Source organism: Populus trichocarpa, chromosome 18, assembly GCF_000002775.5.
Source record: "Populus trichocarpa isolate Nisqually-1 chromosome 18, P.trichocarpa_v4.1, whole genome shotgun sequence".
In the NCBI taxonomy this organism is placed as follows: Eukaryota; Viridiplantae; Streptophyta; class Magnoliopsida; order Malpighiales; family Salicaceae; genus Populus; species Populus trichocarpa.
The window spans coordinates 13,496,520-13,517,750 of record NC_037302.2 but is presented as its reverse complement, the minus strand read 5'-3'; the positions used below and the strand labels follow the sequence as shown (position 1 = coordinate 13,517,750).

Here is a 21,231-nt window from a genome sequence, read left to right as displayed (position 1 = left end):
TCCCGATTTTATCTACAACTTTAATTGACAAGCATGACCAAATCAATCATGTTAGCAGAATAATCACATAGAGTACTAGAAATATCCCTGATCGATGATTTATCAGCTGATTTTCTTGTATTTACTTTTAATGGCTAAATAATATAAAAAAATTAAACTTAAATTTAATATATATACAATTAAATCTCTGTTTAAAACTTATTAATTAAGCAAGAGGTTATTTTTGTTTTTATTAACGTGAGTGTCCGGGTCAGCTTGCGCGCACCTCGACTAATTTCACGGGCCCTGAAATTAACGACCATGTAAGTCTCCAGTAACCATCATTTTAGCAACCATGAGGCTCGAACTTAAAACTACAGAAAGAGCAAATTACTTGATCTCAAATTCTTACCACTAGATCATCTATTGGATGGTTATCAAGATGTTATTAATTCATCGAAGTTATGCTATAATATTTCTTTGTTATGAAAAAAACATCATTAAATTAAAAGTAGATTTTCCCAGAAGGATATCAGCAAAACTCGAAATTCTCATTTGGAAGTTTTAGGTCTCATCTAGCTAATGAAAAGATGGAAATTGAAGATACAAATAGCTTCATTCTTCAGTACAACAGGTTTCGTTTTTCGGTGGTCAACTCCAAGAGATCTTTTTCCAAAGTAGTAGTAATTACTAATTACCATTGAAGTTCCTCAGATTCTCTTTCAAAGAAATATCTTATCAGAGACAGAACGAAGAATGAAGAATTTTCCTAGCATGAGTTTGTGGATGGATCATTAATCAATCAATTTCTACTTTCAATTCAAGCCGCACATAGGCAGGGACCTCTTCTCCAAAAAGCACAAAAGTCAACAGTGTGTTCTACCACTTCTTGACAGTTTCGTGTGCTCTTGGTTCCATCTTTTTTGTTTATGATATTGCGTGAGACTTTTGCCTTTTTCTTCAGTTTTGCAACCAATTAGAGATCGACAGCCATCTTCCATAGCTATTGCTCAAAGAATTTCTGTGCTGCAAAGTGCAATGATCGGGTAGCGTGGCATAATATGATCAGTAAATGCTTCGTTTTATATATATCGAAGCTTTTTATATATGCCGGCCCTAGCTAGGATGCATGCCGTGTTTCTTTTTATTTCTATGGAAAACTATGTTTATATATATATATATATATATATATAAAACACTGTATGCGAGATTATTTGTTTTTTTTTATTAATATAAGTGTTCGAGTCAGTTTACGTATATCTCAACTAATCTTATAGCCCTTGAAGTCAACGACCACGTAAACTTTCAGTGGCCATGAGATTTGTGAAAACCTAGAGCCTGACTAGTTAAACCACACCCCTTAGAATTTTATATGCGAGACTATTACTTAGTAGCCAGGTAATAAATTGCTACTTTTTTATTCTAATGGTGACACGGGTGTGTATCATGTGGTTTTACCTTAAATAATTTTATTATAATATTTTTTTTAATTGATAATATTTAGAATTTGTTAGGTTTATTTGATTAGACAACTAGTTTATTAGAAGATAATTAATAATTCTGTGGTTTTCTTTTGTTTTTCTATTCGATATTATTAGTTTTTTTATTTCACTATGTGAAAATGCCAATATTAAGGAAACTAATGACATGGGAAATATCGATTATTGAACATGTGGGCAAAGATCACTTGGTTAGAGGTTCAATTGCCTTTAAAATTAAAACCTAACCTAAGCCATGCTAAGGAGGTTGAAAGCTAAGAACTTTTTATTCTTTTGAAATCAAGGAAGATCCTCCAAATAATATCATGGAATGATTATGGAAGGTGTGCTGTGCTGGTGTTAGGCAGCTCGATGGACCAACTCAGCTAACTCGGACTAGTTAACTCCACCTATGAAGTAATATCATGGAATGATTATGGAATAGGTGCAAGAGCTCGAATTCTGAACGTGGAAGCAATCTCTGCCAGGGTCTACTAGGCAGGCCACCCTCCATTATTTATCTTGATGAACTCCATCTTTTTTCTTAATCTTCCTTTTGTTTTTTTTTTTTTTGAGTTTAACGTGGGTGTCCGGGCCAGCTTGCGCGCACCTCGACTAATCCCACGGGCCCTGAAGTTAACGACCATGTAAGCTTCCAGTGGTCATCATATGAGCAACCACATGGTTCGAACCTGAGACCACAAAGGGAGCAAACCTCTTAATCCCAAATTCTTATCACTGGACCACCACCTAGATGGTTATCTTCCTTTTGGTTTCACAGCTATTAGTTTTCATGCTCTCAAGCTAATTTCATATTTTGGATTTTCGGTCTGATTACATGCAAGCTATCCTTTCTGGGATTTGTTCATGAAATTTTACTCCTTTAATTTCCCCTCTTCTTGATTTTTCAGTATGAGATATTAGGGTGGCCTTGTAGCCCAGCTGCTCCAAGTTACGAGGCTCTGTAGCCTTAGGCCTAAGAAACAATAAGGCCCAATAGGTCTTTCTTTACTTTTTCTTTAAATGAAACAAAACGTCAAAATACGGGTCAAAAAGGTTAATCTATATAGCTATTAAACTCGGTCCTTCTCTAAAGAGTAAATTTGAGAATTTCACTCATAACCCTGAGTCTTACTCAAGTCAGTCAGGTTCAATTTGAATTGAAAAAAATATTAACTTTATTAAACTTAGTTAACTCGATTAAATTTAATTTAAATTCATCCAAGTTAATCAATAAATATTTTTTAAAAAAACTTATTTTGATATAAAACAAAATTAATCCAAATGATCTAGTAACCTTTAAGTTGACCCAATAATTAAGTAACTCAAATTCTTTTTTGGATTATATATCTAACTAAGTCTAATAATAAAATAATATATTTTTTGAAAAATACAAACCTTCACGTCTTTCACGAGCATTTGGTACCCATTATCTAGATGTGTTTGTTTTTGTGATTGAGATTGAGGTTTTTACATGGAAACCCACCAAAAAAACAAAAAAAACCTAGCTTTTATAGTTGATTTTTGTGTATAAATGAATTGTACTCAACCACAAAAACAAACACAGTTTTATTATTATCCCATCATTAGTTTCACATTACCTGTCAGAATACAAAGAACATAGAACCATATCATAACTCGGGCTTATGCGAACAAAAGTACTATAGGAATGGAAGGAGAGAAAGACATACACCAAGAATGGTATGAAGAATCGAATTAAGAGAAGTGCCAAGATGAATCCTGAGAGTTGTAATTCAACTGATCATATTTTGAGTTTGCTTCTTAAAAATCACCGGTTCAAGTCTCACAAACTTCAAGGTTGGAGGTAACAAAGATGACTTGATCACGTGAATGAATACCATTGCCACCAATGATAGGGGAAGAAGTTGGTACAAGAGAAGGCTTCATCCACAGCATGCGCAGACTACCAAATTTCATGACTAGACGAAGTGACTTTTTAGCTCCATTATTGGTTAGAGGACATGGTTCCTATCTTAATCACCTCCACAGTAGCGCTGCAACTCCTCCTCTAAAGTAGTTCTATATATGGTGATAAAGCAAGAGTTGTTCTTGGAATATCTTGTGCAACACAAAAGTAAATGCCCCAGTAAGCATCGGTCTCTATCAGTCCTGGTTTTAAGAAACTCCCGAGCACGACGATGTATTCCTTCCTTTTCTTTTCTTTTCTTTTCTTTTCTATTTTTTAAGCTGAGAGGACCTTTTTTCTTTTAAATCTCCATGATAAAGAAAATGCCCATGAAGAAAACAACGCCAGGAACATTGTTGAATGGATTTGTAAACTAGAACGATAGAGACATGAATGACACTTGAACAAATCCATCCATCATTGTACAAGAATCATTAATTACGTGTTAGTTATTGCTTAATGATTAGGATATCATTAGGGAATTTTATATATAAAAAATAAAACAGATCTGCAATCAATTTTAAATAGATGATCCAGTCTCAAGGTTCTATATTTATAATAAATTATGTTGTTATAACTTTCTCTGAAATTCGAACCCTCGATGCTAATAGACCAAGTTTATTTCACAGCAAATTTTATATTTATTCTTGTACTCGTTTGTAGCTGGCCCTGCCTTGCTAAAAGTTCATTATACAAGTTGGCTTTGGATACCAGTCATGTGCCCTAGCCCATAGACTACCAATCTGGGCCATACATGTCCAGCTCAGCTACTTTTTACTTAGCTCAGTTATTTTCTTTTTTAATTTTAATTATAATTAGCACCACCAAAATGATTTGCCTGCAAACCACAAAGATAGATCAGTGAAGGTAAAATCTAGCAAATGGGGTGGTGCGAGGTCAGCTCATGAAAGAAAAATGGGTTCAGGTCCCACATGACCACTGAACAGCCATGACAGTCCCGTTCTAACCTCACCTCGCTAACCGAAGGTCCCCCGAGCCACGACATACTATATTTTGTTATTGGTGTGTAGTTACAGTGGCTCATGACCCAACCTCTAGTTTATTGTCTACTTGCTATTCACGAGTTAGAGGACAAAAATCAGATTTGCAAGAAATCAAAACTTGCATGGCCCGCGGGAAAAGGAAATCGAATACACCTTCAGCATAATTTTTAATTAATAGCAGATCAGAAATCTATCACATGAATTGATGATTTATATTTTGATAGAGATTATTTTTTAAAAATATATTTTGTTTAAAAATATATTAAAAATTTTTTATTTTTAAAATTTATTTTTAAAATTATTATATCAAAACGATAAAAAAAACATTTTTTTAATTTTTTTAAATTCAACAAGCAAAAATCAAATCAAAGCACATGAATTGACCATTTATGAATTTTTTTTACTGTGATTACATTATTTTTAAAAATAATTTTTAATTATAAATGCATTACAATAATATATATTTTTAATATAAATGCATTATAAACTATAAATGCATTAAAATAATAGCTATGCAGACTATTGAAAGTGATGCCTAATTAACTACTATTTAAAGGGGAAAAAAAACAATGTATGTGAAGATATTGCAATCTTTTGTCTGTCAGATATTGAAGTCGAACACAAAGGATCTGGACATAAAGAGTAACTTAGCGGTGTAAATTGTCTAGCTACTACAATAAAATATTGATATTAAGACAATCAAGATTATGACTGTATTATTGTTCTATGTTCTAACTTGATTCGTTGTTAAGAATTTTTTTTTAATATAAGCACGTTAATTTAGATGTAGATGATTTATCTAGAATGTGATTTAGAAACATGATCTTAACATGTGTTTTTTTTTATTAACATGGGTGTCCGGGTCAGTTTACGTGTACCTCGACTAATTCTACGAGCCCTGAAGTTAACGGCCATGTAAACTTTTAGTGACCATCATATTAGCAACTACAGGGTCCAACCATCTTAACATGTGTTTTTAACTTAGAGGGTAGGATAATGGATGTGAGCTTTTAGAGTGATGGAGTTCTTAAAATGATGTAATTTTTAGAACAATAAAAAATAATTAAAATTATTCGATTAAATAAATAGTTTACATTGTATTTGTATTGAAATCAATAAAAAAATATATTATATTATGTATTGTAAATATTATTTAGATAACATAATAATATTTATATGTAATGTGGCAATTGATTGGTGTCTCGTACAAGAGACGAAGACAATTAAAATAAAAAAATATTTAGCTAAAGACACATAAATATAAAGATAGAATAAAATAAAAATGGTCTTGGAATGAATTTTTATATCTTTAAATATATTATCTTTGTTTTTATTTTTATTTTTTCGACACCGAACATTCCTATAGATATATTTTAAAAAACAGAGACAAAAATCACCGTTTAAGATTCTAGTTACAGAGAACACTAAGAATTTATGCTGTATACTTCAGGTGAGGTGTCGAGTTTTGATCAGCAACAAATAAGAGAGATCAGATTAAGAAAACAATGAAATTAAATTAAATTAAATTAAATAATACTTTATATTTATTCATTGATACCAAGAAGCGGGTCCAATGTTTCAGGAGAAATGGCATCAAAATAGAACAGATTCGATCTGCTCTGTACATGTGTTTTGCGTGGTGGTGGCTGATCGGCCATTGTCAGATTCTGGGTAAATGGTCCTCATCTCTTCCCTTCGGGAATTGAGATGGTCCAATCAAAGTAATTTAACCAAAGGATGTTATATATATATATATAAAAAAAAGCAAATCCCAATCCCACTTAGTAAAAAAATCTAATAAGATAAATATAGTTTAATAAGTTAGGTTATAAATTTATTTTTTAAAGATTACCTGTTCGAGTTTCATAAATCTTAGAGCTACTGAAAACTTACATGATTATTAATTTTAGAACCCGTAGGATTAGTTGAGATACGCACGAGCTGACCCGAATACCTACGATAATAATAAATAAAAAAACTCATTCTATTGTGGTTGTTAAGCGACATGGTATTAAGATGATTCGACATTACAGCCTCAATAATGTGCACGATACCCACATGTACCATGCACCTATTATTTCGATTGCATGATCCCAACGGGCATGACTGTGCTCCAGCACCTTTCTATATTTATTGGAAATAAAATATTGTTCACACCTTCTTGTATTTATTTGTTGTTTGGTGTATTTTTATATTAATTCGATGGATATTAAATATAATTAACCCTCGGATTATTCCTTGTGCTCGCACTTTTTTTTTCTCCCTCGACTGAGCATCATGTTCATGTTATGTTCGATGATAGCACCATTGGACTTTCGATCGAGGAGGTTATACCTCAAGAACATTGTGTTTAACGTGTTTATAGTGAAGGATGGTTTTTTAATAAAGTATAAATTTTTATATTTAGTATTATTATGTTTTTCTATCTAAAGATAACAATTTTGCTATTTTTATTTATGTAGTTAGTATTAATAGGGTTTTTTATATAAAATATTATAATAACTTCTTGGCAAATAAAAAATAAATATTTTAGATCTCTCCATGATTATATTATTTCTAATTTTTTTAAAATTTAACCTATAACAAAGTCAGATTGTTAATAATAATAAAAAATAATTGAAAAATTGTTGGCATAAAAATTTACTTCGATAATATGAAGAAAAAACTTAAATCCAAAGATAAAAAAGTTGATTTGTAACTGTGGTTGCTTTTCAAAGTGTTTTTCATTCAGAAAAGTATACCAATAATGTTTTTTTTTATTTTTTTAAAATTATTTTTGATATTAACACATCAAAATAATTTAAAAATATCAAAAATATATTAATTTTTAAAAAAATCAAATTTTTTTATAAATGTTTTTCAAACACATTGCCAAACATCCTAATATATCAAATTCAAGCTGATCCCATGATTAGTTTATATATATATATATATAAACAAGGTTCGTTGGCATTTTGGACAAGATAGTAAAAAAAAAAAAACACCTCATTCTTTTTTTAAAATCAAATGGATAATTAGCATAAATCCGACAAGTATCAGCCCATCCCTCGTACCTGGATAGACCTTCACACACCATCTTAGAATTAAAACTGAGGCGACACTTCTAATAAGGTTAAGGAAATCAGTAATGGGACCAAGACTGAGACCTGCTTAAATTCTCTTCTTTGTCGTTTAATCGACTAGTGAAAAAATAAATCATATTCGTAAAACTCGTATGGGACTGTAGAGTTGATAAACATCGAGGGAACTTGATCAATCTTAATTAAAAAAAATGTATATAAAAAAAACTCAGTTAATCTGATTAAACCTAATTAAAACTCGGCTCTTAATTTATTATTTTTTTATAATTATTTTTTCAATAATATTGTTTTAATTATTTTTTAAAAAATAATTGAACGAACCTTCTTCATCTGTAATTTATTTCTTATTACAAGTTAACTCTTATTACAAGTTAACTCGAACAATTTTACAACTAGTATTTAAATTTAACTATTAAAAAATAATAATAAAAAAAAAAAGAAAGGAAAGGAAATGTAGGGTGTTTTTGGAAGCGTAGTCAATCATGTATCTAAATTTTTTAATTCAAATTTTTATTTTTATTTTTGAATAGGTTTGATTAGTTGATTTTAAAAATAAATTTTAAAAAATAAAATAATATTATTTTAATATATTTTAAAATTAAAAAAAACATATTATCTTTTACGCTTTAAAATTGGCGCAGGAAAGATAAAAAGTCGGATTCTGGAATGCGTCTAAAAGACGCTGCTGTTGTGAGAGTTATCCGAATAAAATCGCCACCTCATGATGAGATCGAAGCCTGGAAATTAGAAACCAATCAATGGTGATGGAGCAGCACAGAAGATTAAAAATAAATAATAATAAAAAAAACCCATCAAGACAAAACAAAACTCTCCAAAATTAATGCTCTCACTGCCCACTGCATCGCCAGAATGACATTCTCTCATAGGACCGAAAGTTGAACGGTTTGTGGGTTTCGATGATAAGGTTTGCTGTGTAGTTTTCAAGAAATAAATAAATAAATAAATTTATCTGTTTTAATGTCATAAATTTCCTTGGCTGAGAGAGGGCCTCTAAGGATAAACATCTCTTCAATTTCCTTGGCCTTTTCTGCAATAATTATATCTGTTCTGTTGTAAGAATTGGGTGGGCTAATTAGCAAAGAAAAAAAGAGAGCGGGGAGGAAAATGAAAAAACAAAAGTTAAAATAAAAGCTCAACCTAGTCCATGTATTTCTAGGAAGCTAGTAAGTTAATCCCTTGTTATAAGAAACATATAAGTTAATCCTTGATCATCTGTCCATCGATTTTGAGTGTCAAGTTGTTAGTTAATCTATCCACTAATCAGCAAATGGATTGAGTTGCACACCGATCACAAAAGAATTAGGGTGCCGGAGAGTATTGAGTTGCACACCGATCACAAAAGAATTAGGGTGCCGGAGAGTGTAGTAATGGTTGTTTTTCAAAATATTTTTGTTTAAAAATGTATTAAAATATATTTTTTTATTTTTAAAAAATTATTTTTGACATCAGCATATCAAAATAATATAAAAAAACCAAAAAAATATTAATTTAAAATAAAGAAAAAAATTTGAAATTTATTTCAAAAACACTTTTAAAACGCAAAAACAAACAAAAACAACCAAATAGGTATTGTCCAGTAACAAGGTGCTTTTTTAAAATATTTGATGCTCAAGAAGATTTTGTTTAATTTTTTAATATTAATATATTAAAATTATTAAATAAGAAGTAATTTTTTTCTATCTTTTTGTATTAATATATTAAAATCATTAAAAAAACATTGAGAGACAGAATTATACACTCTCAAAAACTCACTATGACTCGGGCAGGCGATAAGGGGGTGTGTTGTCGGGTGCATCAATGGCCAACTCAATAATCCTTAGAAATATATTAATGTTGATGGGATGTTAATTAAAATAAGAGAGTCTTCAATTTTATTTTGTCAAGTGACACGTCAACTTGTTTACCCTTAACAATTACAATAACACGTAATTGTTATTCTAGAGCTGTGTCTTTTAGATTTTATGACTTATTTATTGTTGACTTTGATGCTATACAATTTTCTATACCCAAAGATTCTTTTAGAACATGGCATACAAGTTGTTTTTTTTAAATATTTATTTAAAAATATATTAAAATTTATTTTTTAAAATTTATTTTTAATATTAACATATCAAAACTATTCAAAAATAATACGAGGTAACGCCAACTCAATATGATGCTATACAATTTTTTATAGCCAATGATTCTTTTAGAACATGGAACACACATTATTTTTTAAAATATTTATTTAAAAATATATTAAAATAATATTTTTTATTTTTTAAAATTTATTTTTAATATTAACATATCAAAATTATTCAAAAATAATACGAGGTAACGCCAACTCAATATGATGCTATACAATTTTTTTTATAGCCAATGATTCTTTTAAAACATGGCACACGTTGTTTTTTAAAATATTTATTTGAAAATATATTAAAATAATATTTTTTATTTTTTTAAAATTTATTTTTAATATTAACATATCAATACTATTTAAAAATAACACGAGTAACGTCAACTCAATAATTTTTTAAATATATTATTGTTGATGAGACGTTAATCAAATAATATATAATCTTATACAAGGTTCACACTTCATAAATAATTAAGTTTATATCTTAATTTCTAGGTGTGAATTTTACGACGACAAGTGACATGTCAATTTTTCAAACCCTAAATGCATGCCCTCCATCCATGGTTAAGAGAAAATCAGTAATCCTTGGTCGCTCCTGTTTTCCATACTCCACCCTCGACATTGTATTTTATACCCATTGTTTTGTTGTAGTAAATTTACCCTTGACGAGTGATTTGTCGAAATAAAAAATTAAATCAGCCTCTCTATCTAGTAATTGTGTATAATGATGTTGATTTATTGTTTTTAGCGAAAGTTTTTTTTTATTTTTTTTTACAATGATTTAGGGTAATTCAAGATCAATTTGTGTGTCAAATTCAAATATTTTTAAATCATACATATCCATCCTCAATTCCCTCGTAATTGCCTTAATAATAATATTGCATTATTTTTTTTTTTATTAACGTGGATGTCCAGACCAGTTTGCGTGTACCTCGACTAATCCCACGGACCCTGAAGTTAACGATCATATAAGCCTCCAGTGACTATGAAATTTATAAGACTCAAACTGATAATTTCTAGAAAACAAACTTAAAACATGATTAGTTTAACTACTTCCCTCGTAATTATCATCCTTGAAATATTAAGACATGGTTAAACTCTACCAAAAATCTTAATGAAGTTAAGAACTTACCTTTACGGCAGCACTTCTTGTCAAGAACACATCTTAAAACTCTCACAAAGAAAAGACTATTGTTTTGGCAACTCAATCACACCTCTTTTAATTTTTTTTTTATTGTTTTAATATTTTAATGTCAAAATAAATTTTTTAAAATAAAAAAAATATTTTAAAAAATAACCTCTAAAATAACATCAATAACTATAAAAAAAAAACTCTAACACATCCAAAAAAATCGAATCTCATCCTCCTACCAAAAAAAAAAATCTAATCTAGTCCCCCAACTACCATAAATACCGCAAGTTTGAGCACAAAAAACGCATATTCCCAATTAAGCCTTCAGAACCAAAAATAGTAAATTTGTATTCGACCCCATGTGCTGTTTTTGACTTTTACCATCTGGCTGGCCCTCTTTTTTATGAGATCCGTTCGTCACTCACTATAAATAACAGTCTCTCTCTCTCTCTCCCCTTCACCATATCACACATTCCTCATCAGGAGCACACTCCTCTCTCTCTCTCTCGCTCGCTCTCTTTCTCTCCTGTTAGTGGAGAAACAAACAAACAAGATAAAATCAGGGTTTCGTAGGGATGGGTTCGCCGATTTTGCCAGATCTGGGAACGGAGATTCTGATTCCGGTATGTGCCATTATCGGAATCGGATTTTCTCTCTTTCAATGGCTGTTGGTCTCCAAGGTCAAGCTTACACCGGGTTCGGCGGCGTCCAATAACAGTGGAGGTGCTGGAAAGAATGGACATGGTGATTACTTGATTGAAGAAGAAGAAGGACTTAATGACCATAATATTGTTCTTAAATGTGCTGAGATTCAAAACGCCATCTCTGAAGGTATAATAAATTATAGTAATATCGCTGCTTTTTTTTTGAAGTTTGGTGGTTTTTGGGCTTGTTGAGTTTAGATCCCTGCTTGATTCGGTGTTTTGGTTTTGAAATGGAAGACAATGAGCTGTTTTTGCTGGTAAAGTTTGGTTATTCCACGCGAGGAATTGCTTTTCTTGTGTATTTTTTTGTGAAGGATTTTGTATGCGGTTATTTTTAGTCAGAGCTCTATGTGCTGTGGAAAGTATGGATTTTTTTTGGGATTATTGTTTTGTTTTATTTGCTAAAGTTTATTTTTTTTTAGTTAAAAGAAACAAAATCCAGCTTTTATATTCTTATTTTTATAATATTTTAGTCGGTGGAAAATTTCGAGATCTCGCAATTCTTTTGTTGTTTCTCGTGTTGGAAATATGGTAATAATTTTTTAATGAGAACGCATGGATAGGCAGAAAGATTTTGGACGTTTGGTCATAACTACAATGGTAAATGCGATATTTTCTGGCATGTGTGCTCTGGTATTGATATGCTGCCACCGACCAGTCAACCCTGATTCCTACGGGGCGGGAATGGTACTTTTTGCCGTTTTAAGTTGACAGTGTTCCTTGAAATTTTGCTAGATCTACAGGTCTTGATGATGTTATTGCAAATCTTCAATAGATCTAAGCGTTTTGCACATGGTTTTTTTTTTATTATTATGGATTGTTGATAAAGTTGATTAGTTGCTCTTGGCTTTTTTTAAGGATTTTTGTGGTGAATTTACTTTCCTTAGTTATTATTTGCATTATTGACTGTGAGGACTTGGCCTCGTTTTTTCATGTGCTGAAAATTGTTTCGAATGATAACTAGGATGTGAAAACCAGAAACCAGATGTTTAGGGGATCATACAAATGTGTCTTCTCGATCTGTCTTTGACAGATGACTGATACTTCTCGAGTCCCTTTGGTTAACTTCATGCTTTCTTGGTGAATGGTAAGCTATGAAGTACAAATCACCTTTTTGAAGAGGCCATATCCAGGATTGTATCTGACATCTTGACATATGTTCTCACTGTTCAATAATAGTGATTTCTTGCTTATATATAACTGAAAATTTAATCGGCATTGACTTGCTATAACTGAAAATTTAATCTGCATTGACTTGCTATGTTTTCTTGTATTGGATCCTTTTTGCAACATAGTGGTCTTTTACTTCATCATTACATCATTATGTTGTGACAGTAATTTTTAGTTAATATCATTTTTTTATACTAATTATGGATGCGGATTTTTTTCACTCTGCAGGTGCAACTTCTTTCCTTTTCACTGAATATCAATATGTTGGAATTTTCATGGTTGCATTTGCAATCTTGATTTTCGTTTTCCTTGGCTCTGTTGAGGGATTTAGCACAAAGAGTCAGCCTTGCACCTATGACCCATTGAAGCTTTGCAAGCCTGCTCTTGCCACTGCTGGCTTCAGCACCATAGCCTTCGTGCTTGGTGCCGTCACATCAGTGGTTTCTGGGTTTCTCGGGATGAAAATTGCCACCTATGCAAATGCCAGAACCACCCTGGAGGCAAGAAAAGGTGTTGGGAAGGCTTTCATCACTGCATTTAGATCTGGGGCAGTCATGGGTTTTCTCCTTGCTGCAAATGGTTTATTGGTGCTTTACATTGCCATCAATCTCTTCAAGCTCTACTACGGAGATGACTGGGAAGGGCTTTTTGAAGCTATAACTGGTTATGGACTTGGAGGATCTTCCATGGCTCTCTTTGGCAGAGTTGCAGGAGGTATCTACACCAAAGCTGCTGATGTTGGTGCTGATCTTGTTGGCAAGGTTGAAAGGAACATTCCCGAGGATGACCCAAGAAATCCTGCTGTAAGTAATCCTCTGTAGAAATAACATTTTACCTTGAAAAATGACGTGATTTCTTGTCTTGGTTGTATCTGATTTCCTTCTGTGATTGCAGGTGATTGCTGACAATGTAGGTGACAATGTTGGTGATATAGCTGGCATGGGATCTGATCTTTTCGGCTCATATGCCGAGTCCTCTTGTGCTGCCTTAGTTGTTGCTTCCATCTCCTCTTTTGGAATCAATCATGAGTTTACTCCAATGCTATATCCTCTTATTGTCAGTTCTGTGGGTATCATTGTTTGTTTGCTCACCACCTTATTTGCAACCGATTTCTTCGAGATCAAGGCTGTGAATGAAATTGAGCCAGCACTAAAGAATCAACTCATCATCTCCACTGTTCTGATGACTATTGGAGTTGCCATTGTTAGTTGGATTGCTCTCCCATCTTCCTTTACCATCTTCAATTTCGGAACCCAGAAAGTTGTCAAGAATTGGTAAGATGTATCATTGATGTTCCTTTGAGAAAAATTTAGTGTCTTTCTAGTCGAGTTTTACCATCTCACTCTTTACATTCAAGGAGTATTTGCTTATAGCATTGAATTCTACTTGCAGGCAACTCTTCTTGTGTGTTGCTGTTGGTCTCTGGGCTGGTCTTGTTATTGGATTTGTAACTGAGTACTATACTAGCAATGCATACAGGTAAGCTTTTTTCCTGTTCATATTTCTCCTTATTATTTTCCCTAAACAATTAGTTAACTCGACCTTTACATAAATTTGCAGCCCTGTTCAAGACGTTGCCGATTCCTGCCGAACTGGAGCTGCCACTAATGTTATTTTTGGGCTTGCTTTGGGATATAAATCTGTCATTATTCCTATCTTTGCGATTGCAGTCAGCATTTTTGTTAGTTTCTCCTTTGCTGCTATGTACGGTATTGCTGTAGCTGCCCTTGGAATGCTGAGTACCATTGCCACTGGGTTGGCAATTGATGCATATGGTCCCATTAGTGACAATGCCGGAGGTATTGCTGAGATGGCAGGAATGAGCCACAGAATCCGAGAGAGAACTGATGCCCTTGATGCTGCCGGAAACACCACTGCTGCTATTGGGAAGGTCTGAAAAATCTCTCATCTTGAGTTTAGATCACTTCCTTTTGAGATGTACTTGACATCTGCAATCGCCTTTAATTGTCATGTTAAAATGCAGTTCTGCATATGTTTTCATGCATTGATGTGTTAGGGAGTGGTTTACTGAAATATTTTCTTATGGGACCACTTTCAAGTGGTGCTCTCAGCACGCAACCAAGGAAATAGGCAACTTGCCTCAGCAATAGTTTTGGATTTTCCCCTGTTTTATTCTTTGGGAAATGAAACTTTGGATTTTTTTATTTTATGATCAGACAAGTTGGATGCTTGCCTACTCGTTGCAAAGTCCTGGGACCACTTCTTATGTAATCTGTTGTCAGATTGAGTCATTTTCGCATCCAAGTGCATTTACATCATTAGTTGTAGAACAGACATCCTTAATCTCGTTTGACTGAGAGAGTATTTGGCAATGACTTGTTGCACTGACAGAACCTAAGGTTTTATTCGCAAACTTCTAAATTATCTTTGTGCTGCCTTTTTCAGGGCTTTGCCATTGGCTCTGCAGCTCTCGTCTCCCTGGCCCTATTCGGTGCCTTTGTCAGCCGTGCTGCTATTTCAACGGTTGATGTGTTGACTCCTAAAGTTTTCATTGGTTTGATTGTGGGTGCAATGCTTCCTTATTGGTTCTCTGCCATGACAATGAAGAGTGTGGGAAGTGCAGCTCTTAAGATGGTTGAGGAAGTACGCAGGCAATTCAACACCATCCCTGGCTTGATGGAAGGCACTGCCAAGCCTGACTATGCAACCTGTGTCAAGATCTCTACCGATGCTTCCATCAAGGAGATGATCGCACCTGGTGCACTTGTCATGCTCACACCCCTTATTGTTGGGATCTTTTTTGGTGTTGAAACCCTCTCTGGTGTCCTTGCTGGGTCCCTTGTGTCTGGTGTCCAGGTAAAGGCTACTGGTTAACAGAATTTCTCTAGTTACATACACTTGAGATTATATTTATTGAGGTTTAGGAGTCCTGCTAACGTGTCTGAACATTTATTTCTCCCGTGTCAATATTTTAGATTGCCATCTCTGCCTCCAACACTGGTGGTGCATGGGATAATGCCAAGAAATATATTGAGGTATACATTAAGCGGGCGCAATCACTCCTTCATTTGTAATTTGGCATTCTGAAATCGTGGTTTTGTAATGCTAACATGCCCTGCATTGTTCTGTTGGAAACAGGCTGGTGTTTCTGAGCATGCAAGATCTCTTGGCCCTAAAGGATCAGATCCACACAAGGCAGCTGTTATTGGTGACACCATTGGGGACCCATTGAAGGATACATCAGGACCATCACTTAACATCCTCATCAAACTGATGGCCGTTGAATCACTTGTCTTTGCCCCATTCTTCGCCACACACGGAGGCCTGCTCTTCAAGATATTCTGAGAACGAGACATGACAAGCAGTGAAAATGGTCCACCAGTCCCATCTCTACTGTTTTGTCCTACTATTTTTCTCCCCTCAAAAGTATATGTGTAGTTCGTAGTTGATGATGGACTTTAAATCTCTCTCCTGATGTTGACTGGTGGAGAAAATTTTCCCTGCTCAAGGGGCTGATTGCGATGATGATAATCAATCTAGTGAAGAGAGCTGGACAAAAAGTTGTCATTTTATTTTCTAGCAAGAACAGTTAAATTTTTGCAAATCTGTCGCAAATTTTGATTTTATTATGCTTTCTTCTGTTTGAGTTGCCTCTATTTTGTTTTCCTTGAAGATGCAAGTTCAAATTTGAAAACATAAATGGATTCTGCTCCTGGATATATATCAATCAGCTGCAGTAATATGCGCAGTGCATTCGGAGTTATTTAATTGGAAATAAATAAAAAAAGAATGCATGGGGGAGGGTCGCAGCCAAAGGGACAAGTTCTCCAACGTCGCTGGAAGGGCACGTGGGGATTGGGAAGTTTTATAATGCTTTCTCAGAAGGAGGTTTATTACTTCCTTTGTCCTTTTGAGCTACCATGCCTCCTAAGGTTATCTTATACCCTCCTTGGGCAAGTACGGAATTTCCAACTTCGAGCATTGTTATCAAACTTGGTTACTAGTATTGAAATCGGGAATCCATGATTCCGTATAGAGTTTCAAGTTAAATTTAACAATTTAACTTGTAAAATTCAATTTACTTTGTTTAAGTTTAATCAAGTTAATTTTAAAATTAAAATAATTCATTCAAGATAATCTAATAACTCTATATTTTTTTCGAGTTAATTACCGAATCGCACAGTTGTACTTATGAGCTGATATGATTATTTTAGGTTTTTTATTTTCTTCTCTTGGTGAAATCCCTGATTGTTAAGGGATTTTCTTTCTTTAGAAGAAAGGAAAATAAAAATAAAAATAAAAATACATGTATGCATGTCTTCAGAATTATTCGATTGATTATTGTTAGCAAACATCCCAACATAAAAAAAAATATATAATTAGTGTAATTAAATAGCTGATCATAACCAAACAATATTCATCTTTTACAGTACAAATATAATTAGCGTAATTAAATAGCTGATCAGAACCAAACAATATACATATATGTCTTATCTTGAACGAAAAGTATGAGATTTCTATTTAAAATATGAATGCTCCCATTTATATATTCAGATACCAATTGTTGAAAACTAAACACATATTTGAACATCTCAAGTGTTTATTAATTGATTCATATTCTAAAATCCAAAACACAATTTACCCTTATATTTACCTTTGATTCATACTCTAAACCTAAACACACCGCTTACCAAGGCTTGCTCTTTTGTCGGTCTAGGTTTCTAAAGCTGTAAACACATATGCTTGGCACGTCTTATAGTTGGGTTAATAGACTCCATTTTTGCTCTCTTATTGAATGCTTACATAATTTTTTCCTGCCAGTCACCTACAAGTTTAAGTACACTGCCTCGAATCTATACTCCTTTTCTAATAAGTTTCTTGCTTTTGATATATGCTTGGGAGCTTTATAACCATTTATTCGTTTTGGTTTCACACAGTTTTTAGTTATGGAATTGACTATGTGCTTTGATTAGTTTGCGGGATAGCATTTGGGTGACTTTTATGAGCTGCACCTTCTCATGCTTGGCTGCAGCATCAGGAGTTCCAATTCCCCTGCGTTTGATTTTCCTTTTCTCTACAGCCTTTAACCTTTGCAAACTTGGTGACCATATCTTTTTTTTTCAATTGTGCAACCATCTCCCACAAACAAATACCAACGTAGGAGAAGAAATTGAGTCAAATCAGGATGCCTCGCCTCCAGATGACACTCCAACATAACCATTTACTAAGAGGCAACGACTCATAACTTCATCTCCTCCGTAGGTAACTTCCTTCAGTAGCGCCTCTTTCTCACCTTTTCTCCTCAGCTCTCTGTTCCTAACATCCCTAGATTAAGGCCCACTGAACAGCTTCTCCTTCTTTCCCTTTCACCACTGCCATTTTTAAAGCATTATGGTGATATACCATCATTTCGACTGCTTTTACCCTCTTTTACCTTTTCATGTCGAAGCTGCCACCTCTTGATGGCATTAACATTGAATCTGCCCACCAGCCTACCTGACAGATTCCTTATTGATGTTTCCAAGTTGGTTGTTTTTCTCAAGAAAGCCATACCCCTGCTGCACCTACTTTTAATTAGGTGTTGCGCCAAAATATTCTGCTGTTTTATTGGTTTCATACTGCATTTCTTCTCTCAGATTCAATCTATAATTTCTCCTCTATGACTCTCCAACCTTTTTGCGCCGCTTCTTGCTTATTTCTATACTTTTGTCACCACTGCTCCAGAGGCTCATTTATATTTTTGCCTTGCTTATTCACATAAAGTTGCTGCACTATCATACTGAAAATCAAATTACTCCATGCATAGGTTGTTGCCTTTTTGATGTTGTTGATGATCTTTATTCATCACACCCCTTGTATTGTTTTAAGCCAACATGGTGTGGCCTTTATTTTCTTGGGGGGTTAATTACTCCTTTTCTTTTTTGCTTGCCAACATGTTCTTCCCCTTTCGAATTATATCAACCCCCATTCCACTAATGTTCAACACTTATAATTTTCTTTTGACACAGGACAACTAGCTTACAATGGATTTAGTCCTCGTTTTTAGAAGGCCGCCAGTTGCTGCGTTGTTCCGCTTCACACCTCTTTATTTTTGTCACGGTCTACAAACTCTTTTACTGGTACCCATTGCCTCTATATGTATTAACCGTATACTTGTATGCACTTAAGTGCCTAGGCCTTCTTTTGGGATGTTGACGCTTAAGCTTCCTCTTTGCATCTCTAATCATAATTCACTACTTTTGTTTTACCATGCTTTAAGGCATTTGATAATTTTCTGCTTATACATTTTTTTATCAAGTTCCAATAAGCGATTGCCTTTTAATTGAAGAGGTTTCGATCGCTGCCCGCTGTATCGCACGGGCAACATAGCATGTGTGTGTATGGCTTATGCCAGCTTACCAAGTGGGTCATCAAAGCATAAGCTCTAGTAGAGATAACTACCAACAAAGTTCTTTAATTCTTTTGAAAGAATATCATATGCCACTTTAGGCTCTCCAAAATCTTGATTATAGATAATGTAACGTAGTTTGACAATCATAAGATGAGAGAGCATTGTTTAAGGCTTTATATTGATTATCGTTTCTTCTCTGTGTCACACCTTTAGATAAATGGTCAAGTTGAACTGACTAACAGAGTTTTGCTTAATAAACTTAAAAAAGAGAGTAAAAAGAGCTAAGTCAGAATGGGTAGAATTGTTGAATGAGATTTTATAGGCCTATATAACGATTCAAAAGACATCTACTGAAACACTATTTGTTTTCACATATGGGACAAAAGCTACTATCCCACCTGGAATTGGATGTTTAAGCAACCAGGTAGTTCACTACACCTCAGAGGAAAATGAACAAAGTGTTAGGATCAATCTCGACTTCCTAAAAGAATCACGTCTGACATATGCAGTTAAGAATGAGGTTTATAGGCTCAGAGCTACCCAATATCGCAACACCAAGGTCAAGAATCATGCTATATTTTGACCTAAGAAAATATAGGTCTGGCGAACATGCCAGATTCAAAATACTTAGGTTTGACGACTAGCCGAATTCAAGGCAAACATGGATTTGACAAATATACAGACCCAAAACATTTGGATTCAAAGATTATCGGGTTATATGACTACGTGTGAGACCCAAGATCATCTCATAGATTAAAAGTATTGTAGGCATGGTAAACTGCCATACCTCTCTATCTATAACAAATATATGAGTGATTCATATCCGATGTAATAATTTCACTATACTCGTAGGTGTATAAAGGGTCTTTTAAGGAACATACCATACTTATTATTTCATTAATGATATGTAAGGGATATTTGTTTCTCATTAATATCGCCGAAAGCAGAGGACTTTTCAGTCATTCCCTTCTCTGAAAATGACAAGGTTTAGTGGGTATAAATACCCCTTGGACTATCCAGGTAAGAGTTCAGAACTTTTCATCTCTTAAGATAAACTTATATAGATTTCAGAGTATTGACAATCTTAAAACTCAAGAACAAACATCCATATTCCTTGAATTTAAGGTTCTTTTAACTCATTTATTGCATTTTCCAAAAAGATATTAACTTTATCATTTATCCAGGTAAGAGTTTGGAACTTTTCATCTCTTAAAATAAACTTATATAGATTTCAGAGTATTGACCATCTTAAAACTCAAGAACAAACATCCATATTCCTTAAATTTAAGGTTCTTTTAACTCATTTATTGCATTTTCCAAAAAGATATTAACTTTATCATTAAAGGGTTTGTAAGTCTTCTCAATTGAGATCGTTTTTATAGGTATTCAAATTTCTACCATTAGTCTCATGTTATAATCTTAAGAGAAGAAATTCAATTATCTAAACATATTAATTAACTACTATCCAAACACTAAATAACCTATTATTTATATATCCTGGATTTTGGAAGATCATAAATGATATACTTGTGAAAGAAATTTAGTTTTAATTGATGTATATATAAATGGACTTAAAGATATTCTTTATTGTAAAAAAAACATAGGAAGAAGTATGTGTGAAGGTTCAATATAAGTATAAAACAAGTAGAAAATGGACTTTCAAGTTATTATTGGATTAAAATTGGAAAAAGTTGAGCCATCATGATCAGCAAATTGTTATGCTATAACAATTTTGGTTAATTCAATCAATAACAAAAATAAGAACACATGTCAATATAAACCTTAATATATCACCTCATTATAAAAAAAATATCAGAAGCATGGACCATCTAGCCTAGGTTGGTGTGCCTAAGCTTAAATTTTTTAAAAATTCAACTAGGCATATGACATGTTGTTCATTCAAAATATTTTTTTAAAAATAAATTATAGATCTAAAAAATCAAGTCATAAGTGTTTTACACTCAAAATCTATTTTTTAACCATTTTAACTTAAAAACACCTAAAAACAACTCAAAAATCTCAGTGCAACCGTTTATGCCCTTAAACAACTCAAAACATGGTCCAGAAAAAAAAAAAAAATCAAGGTGGAATCCAAGAACTTCTTATATAAAATCTATTTTTTTCATACAAATTCAAGATGAGAAAACACACTAATAAAATTCATTTCATTTAATAAAATTCGTTAACAATAACATGAATCATTTTAGCAGTCAGAATTAGTATCGACATAGATTTTATTTCTCTACACAGAATTAGTATCGACATAGA

General features: G+C 33.1%; 1 protein-coding gene across 1 annotated transcript; it reads left to right on the top strand.

The window, feature by feature from the left end:
• The first annotated feature begins 11,059 nt into the window (after window positions 1-11,059).
• LOC18111071 (pyrophosphate-energized vacuolar membrane proton pump) lies at window positions 11,060-16,218 on the top strand. The gene is made up of 8 exons (XM_006389360.3): window positions 11,060-11,568; window positions 12,840-13,414; window positions 13,506-13,885; window positions 14,004-14,090; window positions 14,172-14,502; window positions 15,018-15,428; window positions 15,548-15,607; window positions 15,711-16,218. The coding sequence occupies exons 1-8, from the start codon at window positions 11,313-11,315 to the stop codon at window positions 15,915-15,917; spliced, it is 2,307 nt and encodes a 768-aa protein (XP_006389422.2). The 5' UTR covers window positions 11,060-11,312; the 3' UTR covers window positions 15,918-16,218.
• Window positions 16,219-21,231: the final 5,013 nt, after the last annotated feature.

Bases quoted from the DNA above. Each gene is read 5' to 3' on its own strand.
- LOC18111071 (XM_006389360.3), top strand. From the start codon at position 11,313: ATGGGTTCGCCGATTTTGCCAGATCTGGGAACGGAGATTCTGATTCCG. The intron at 13,415-13,505 runs GTAAGTAATCCT...CTGTGATTGCAG, and splicing joins ATGACCCAAGAAATCCTGCT to GTGATTGCTGACAATGTAGG. The intron at 15,608-15,710 runs GTATACATTAAG...TGTTGGAAACAG, and splicing joins ATGCCAAGAAATATATTGAG to GCTGGTGTTTCTGAGCATGC.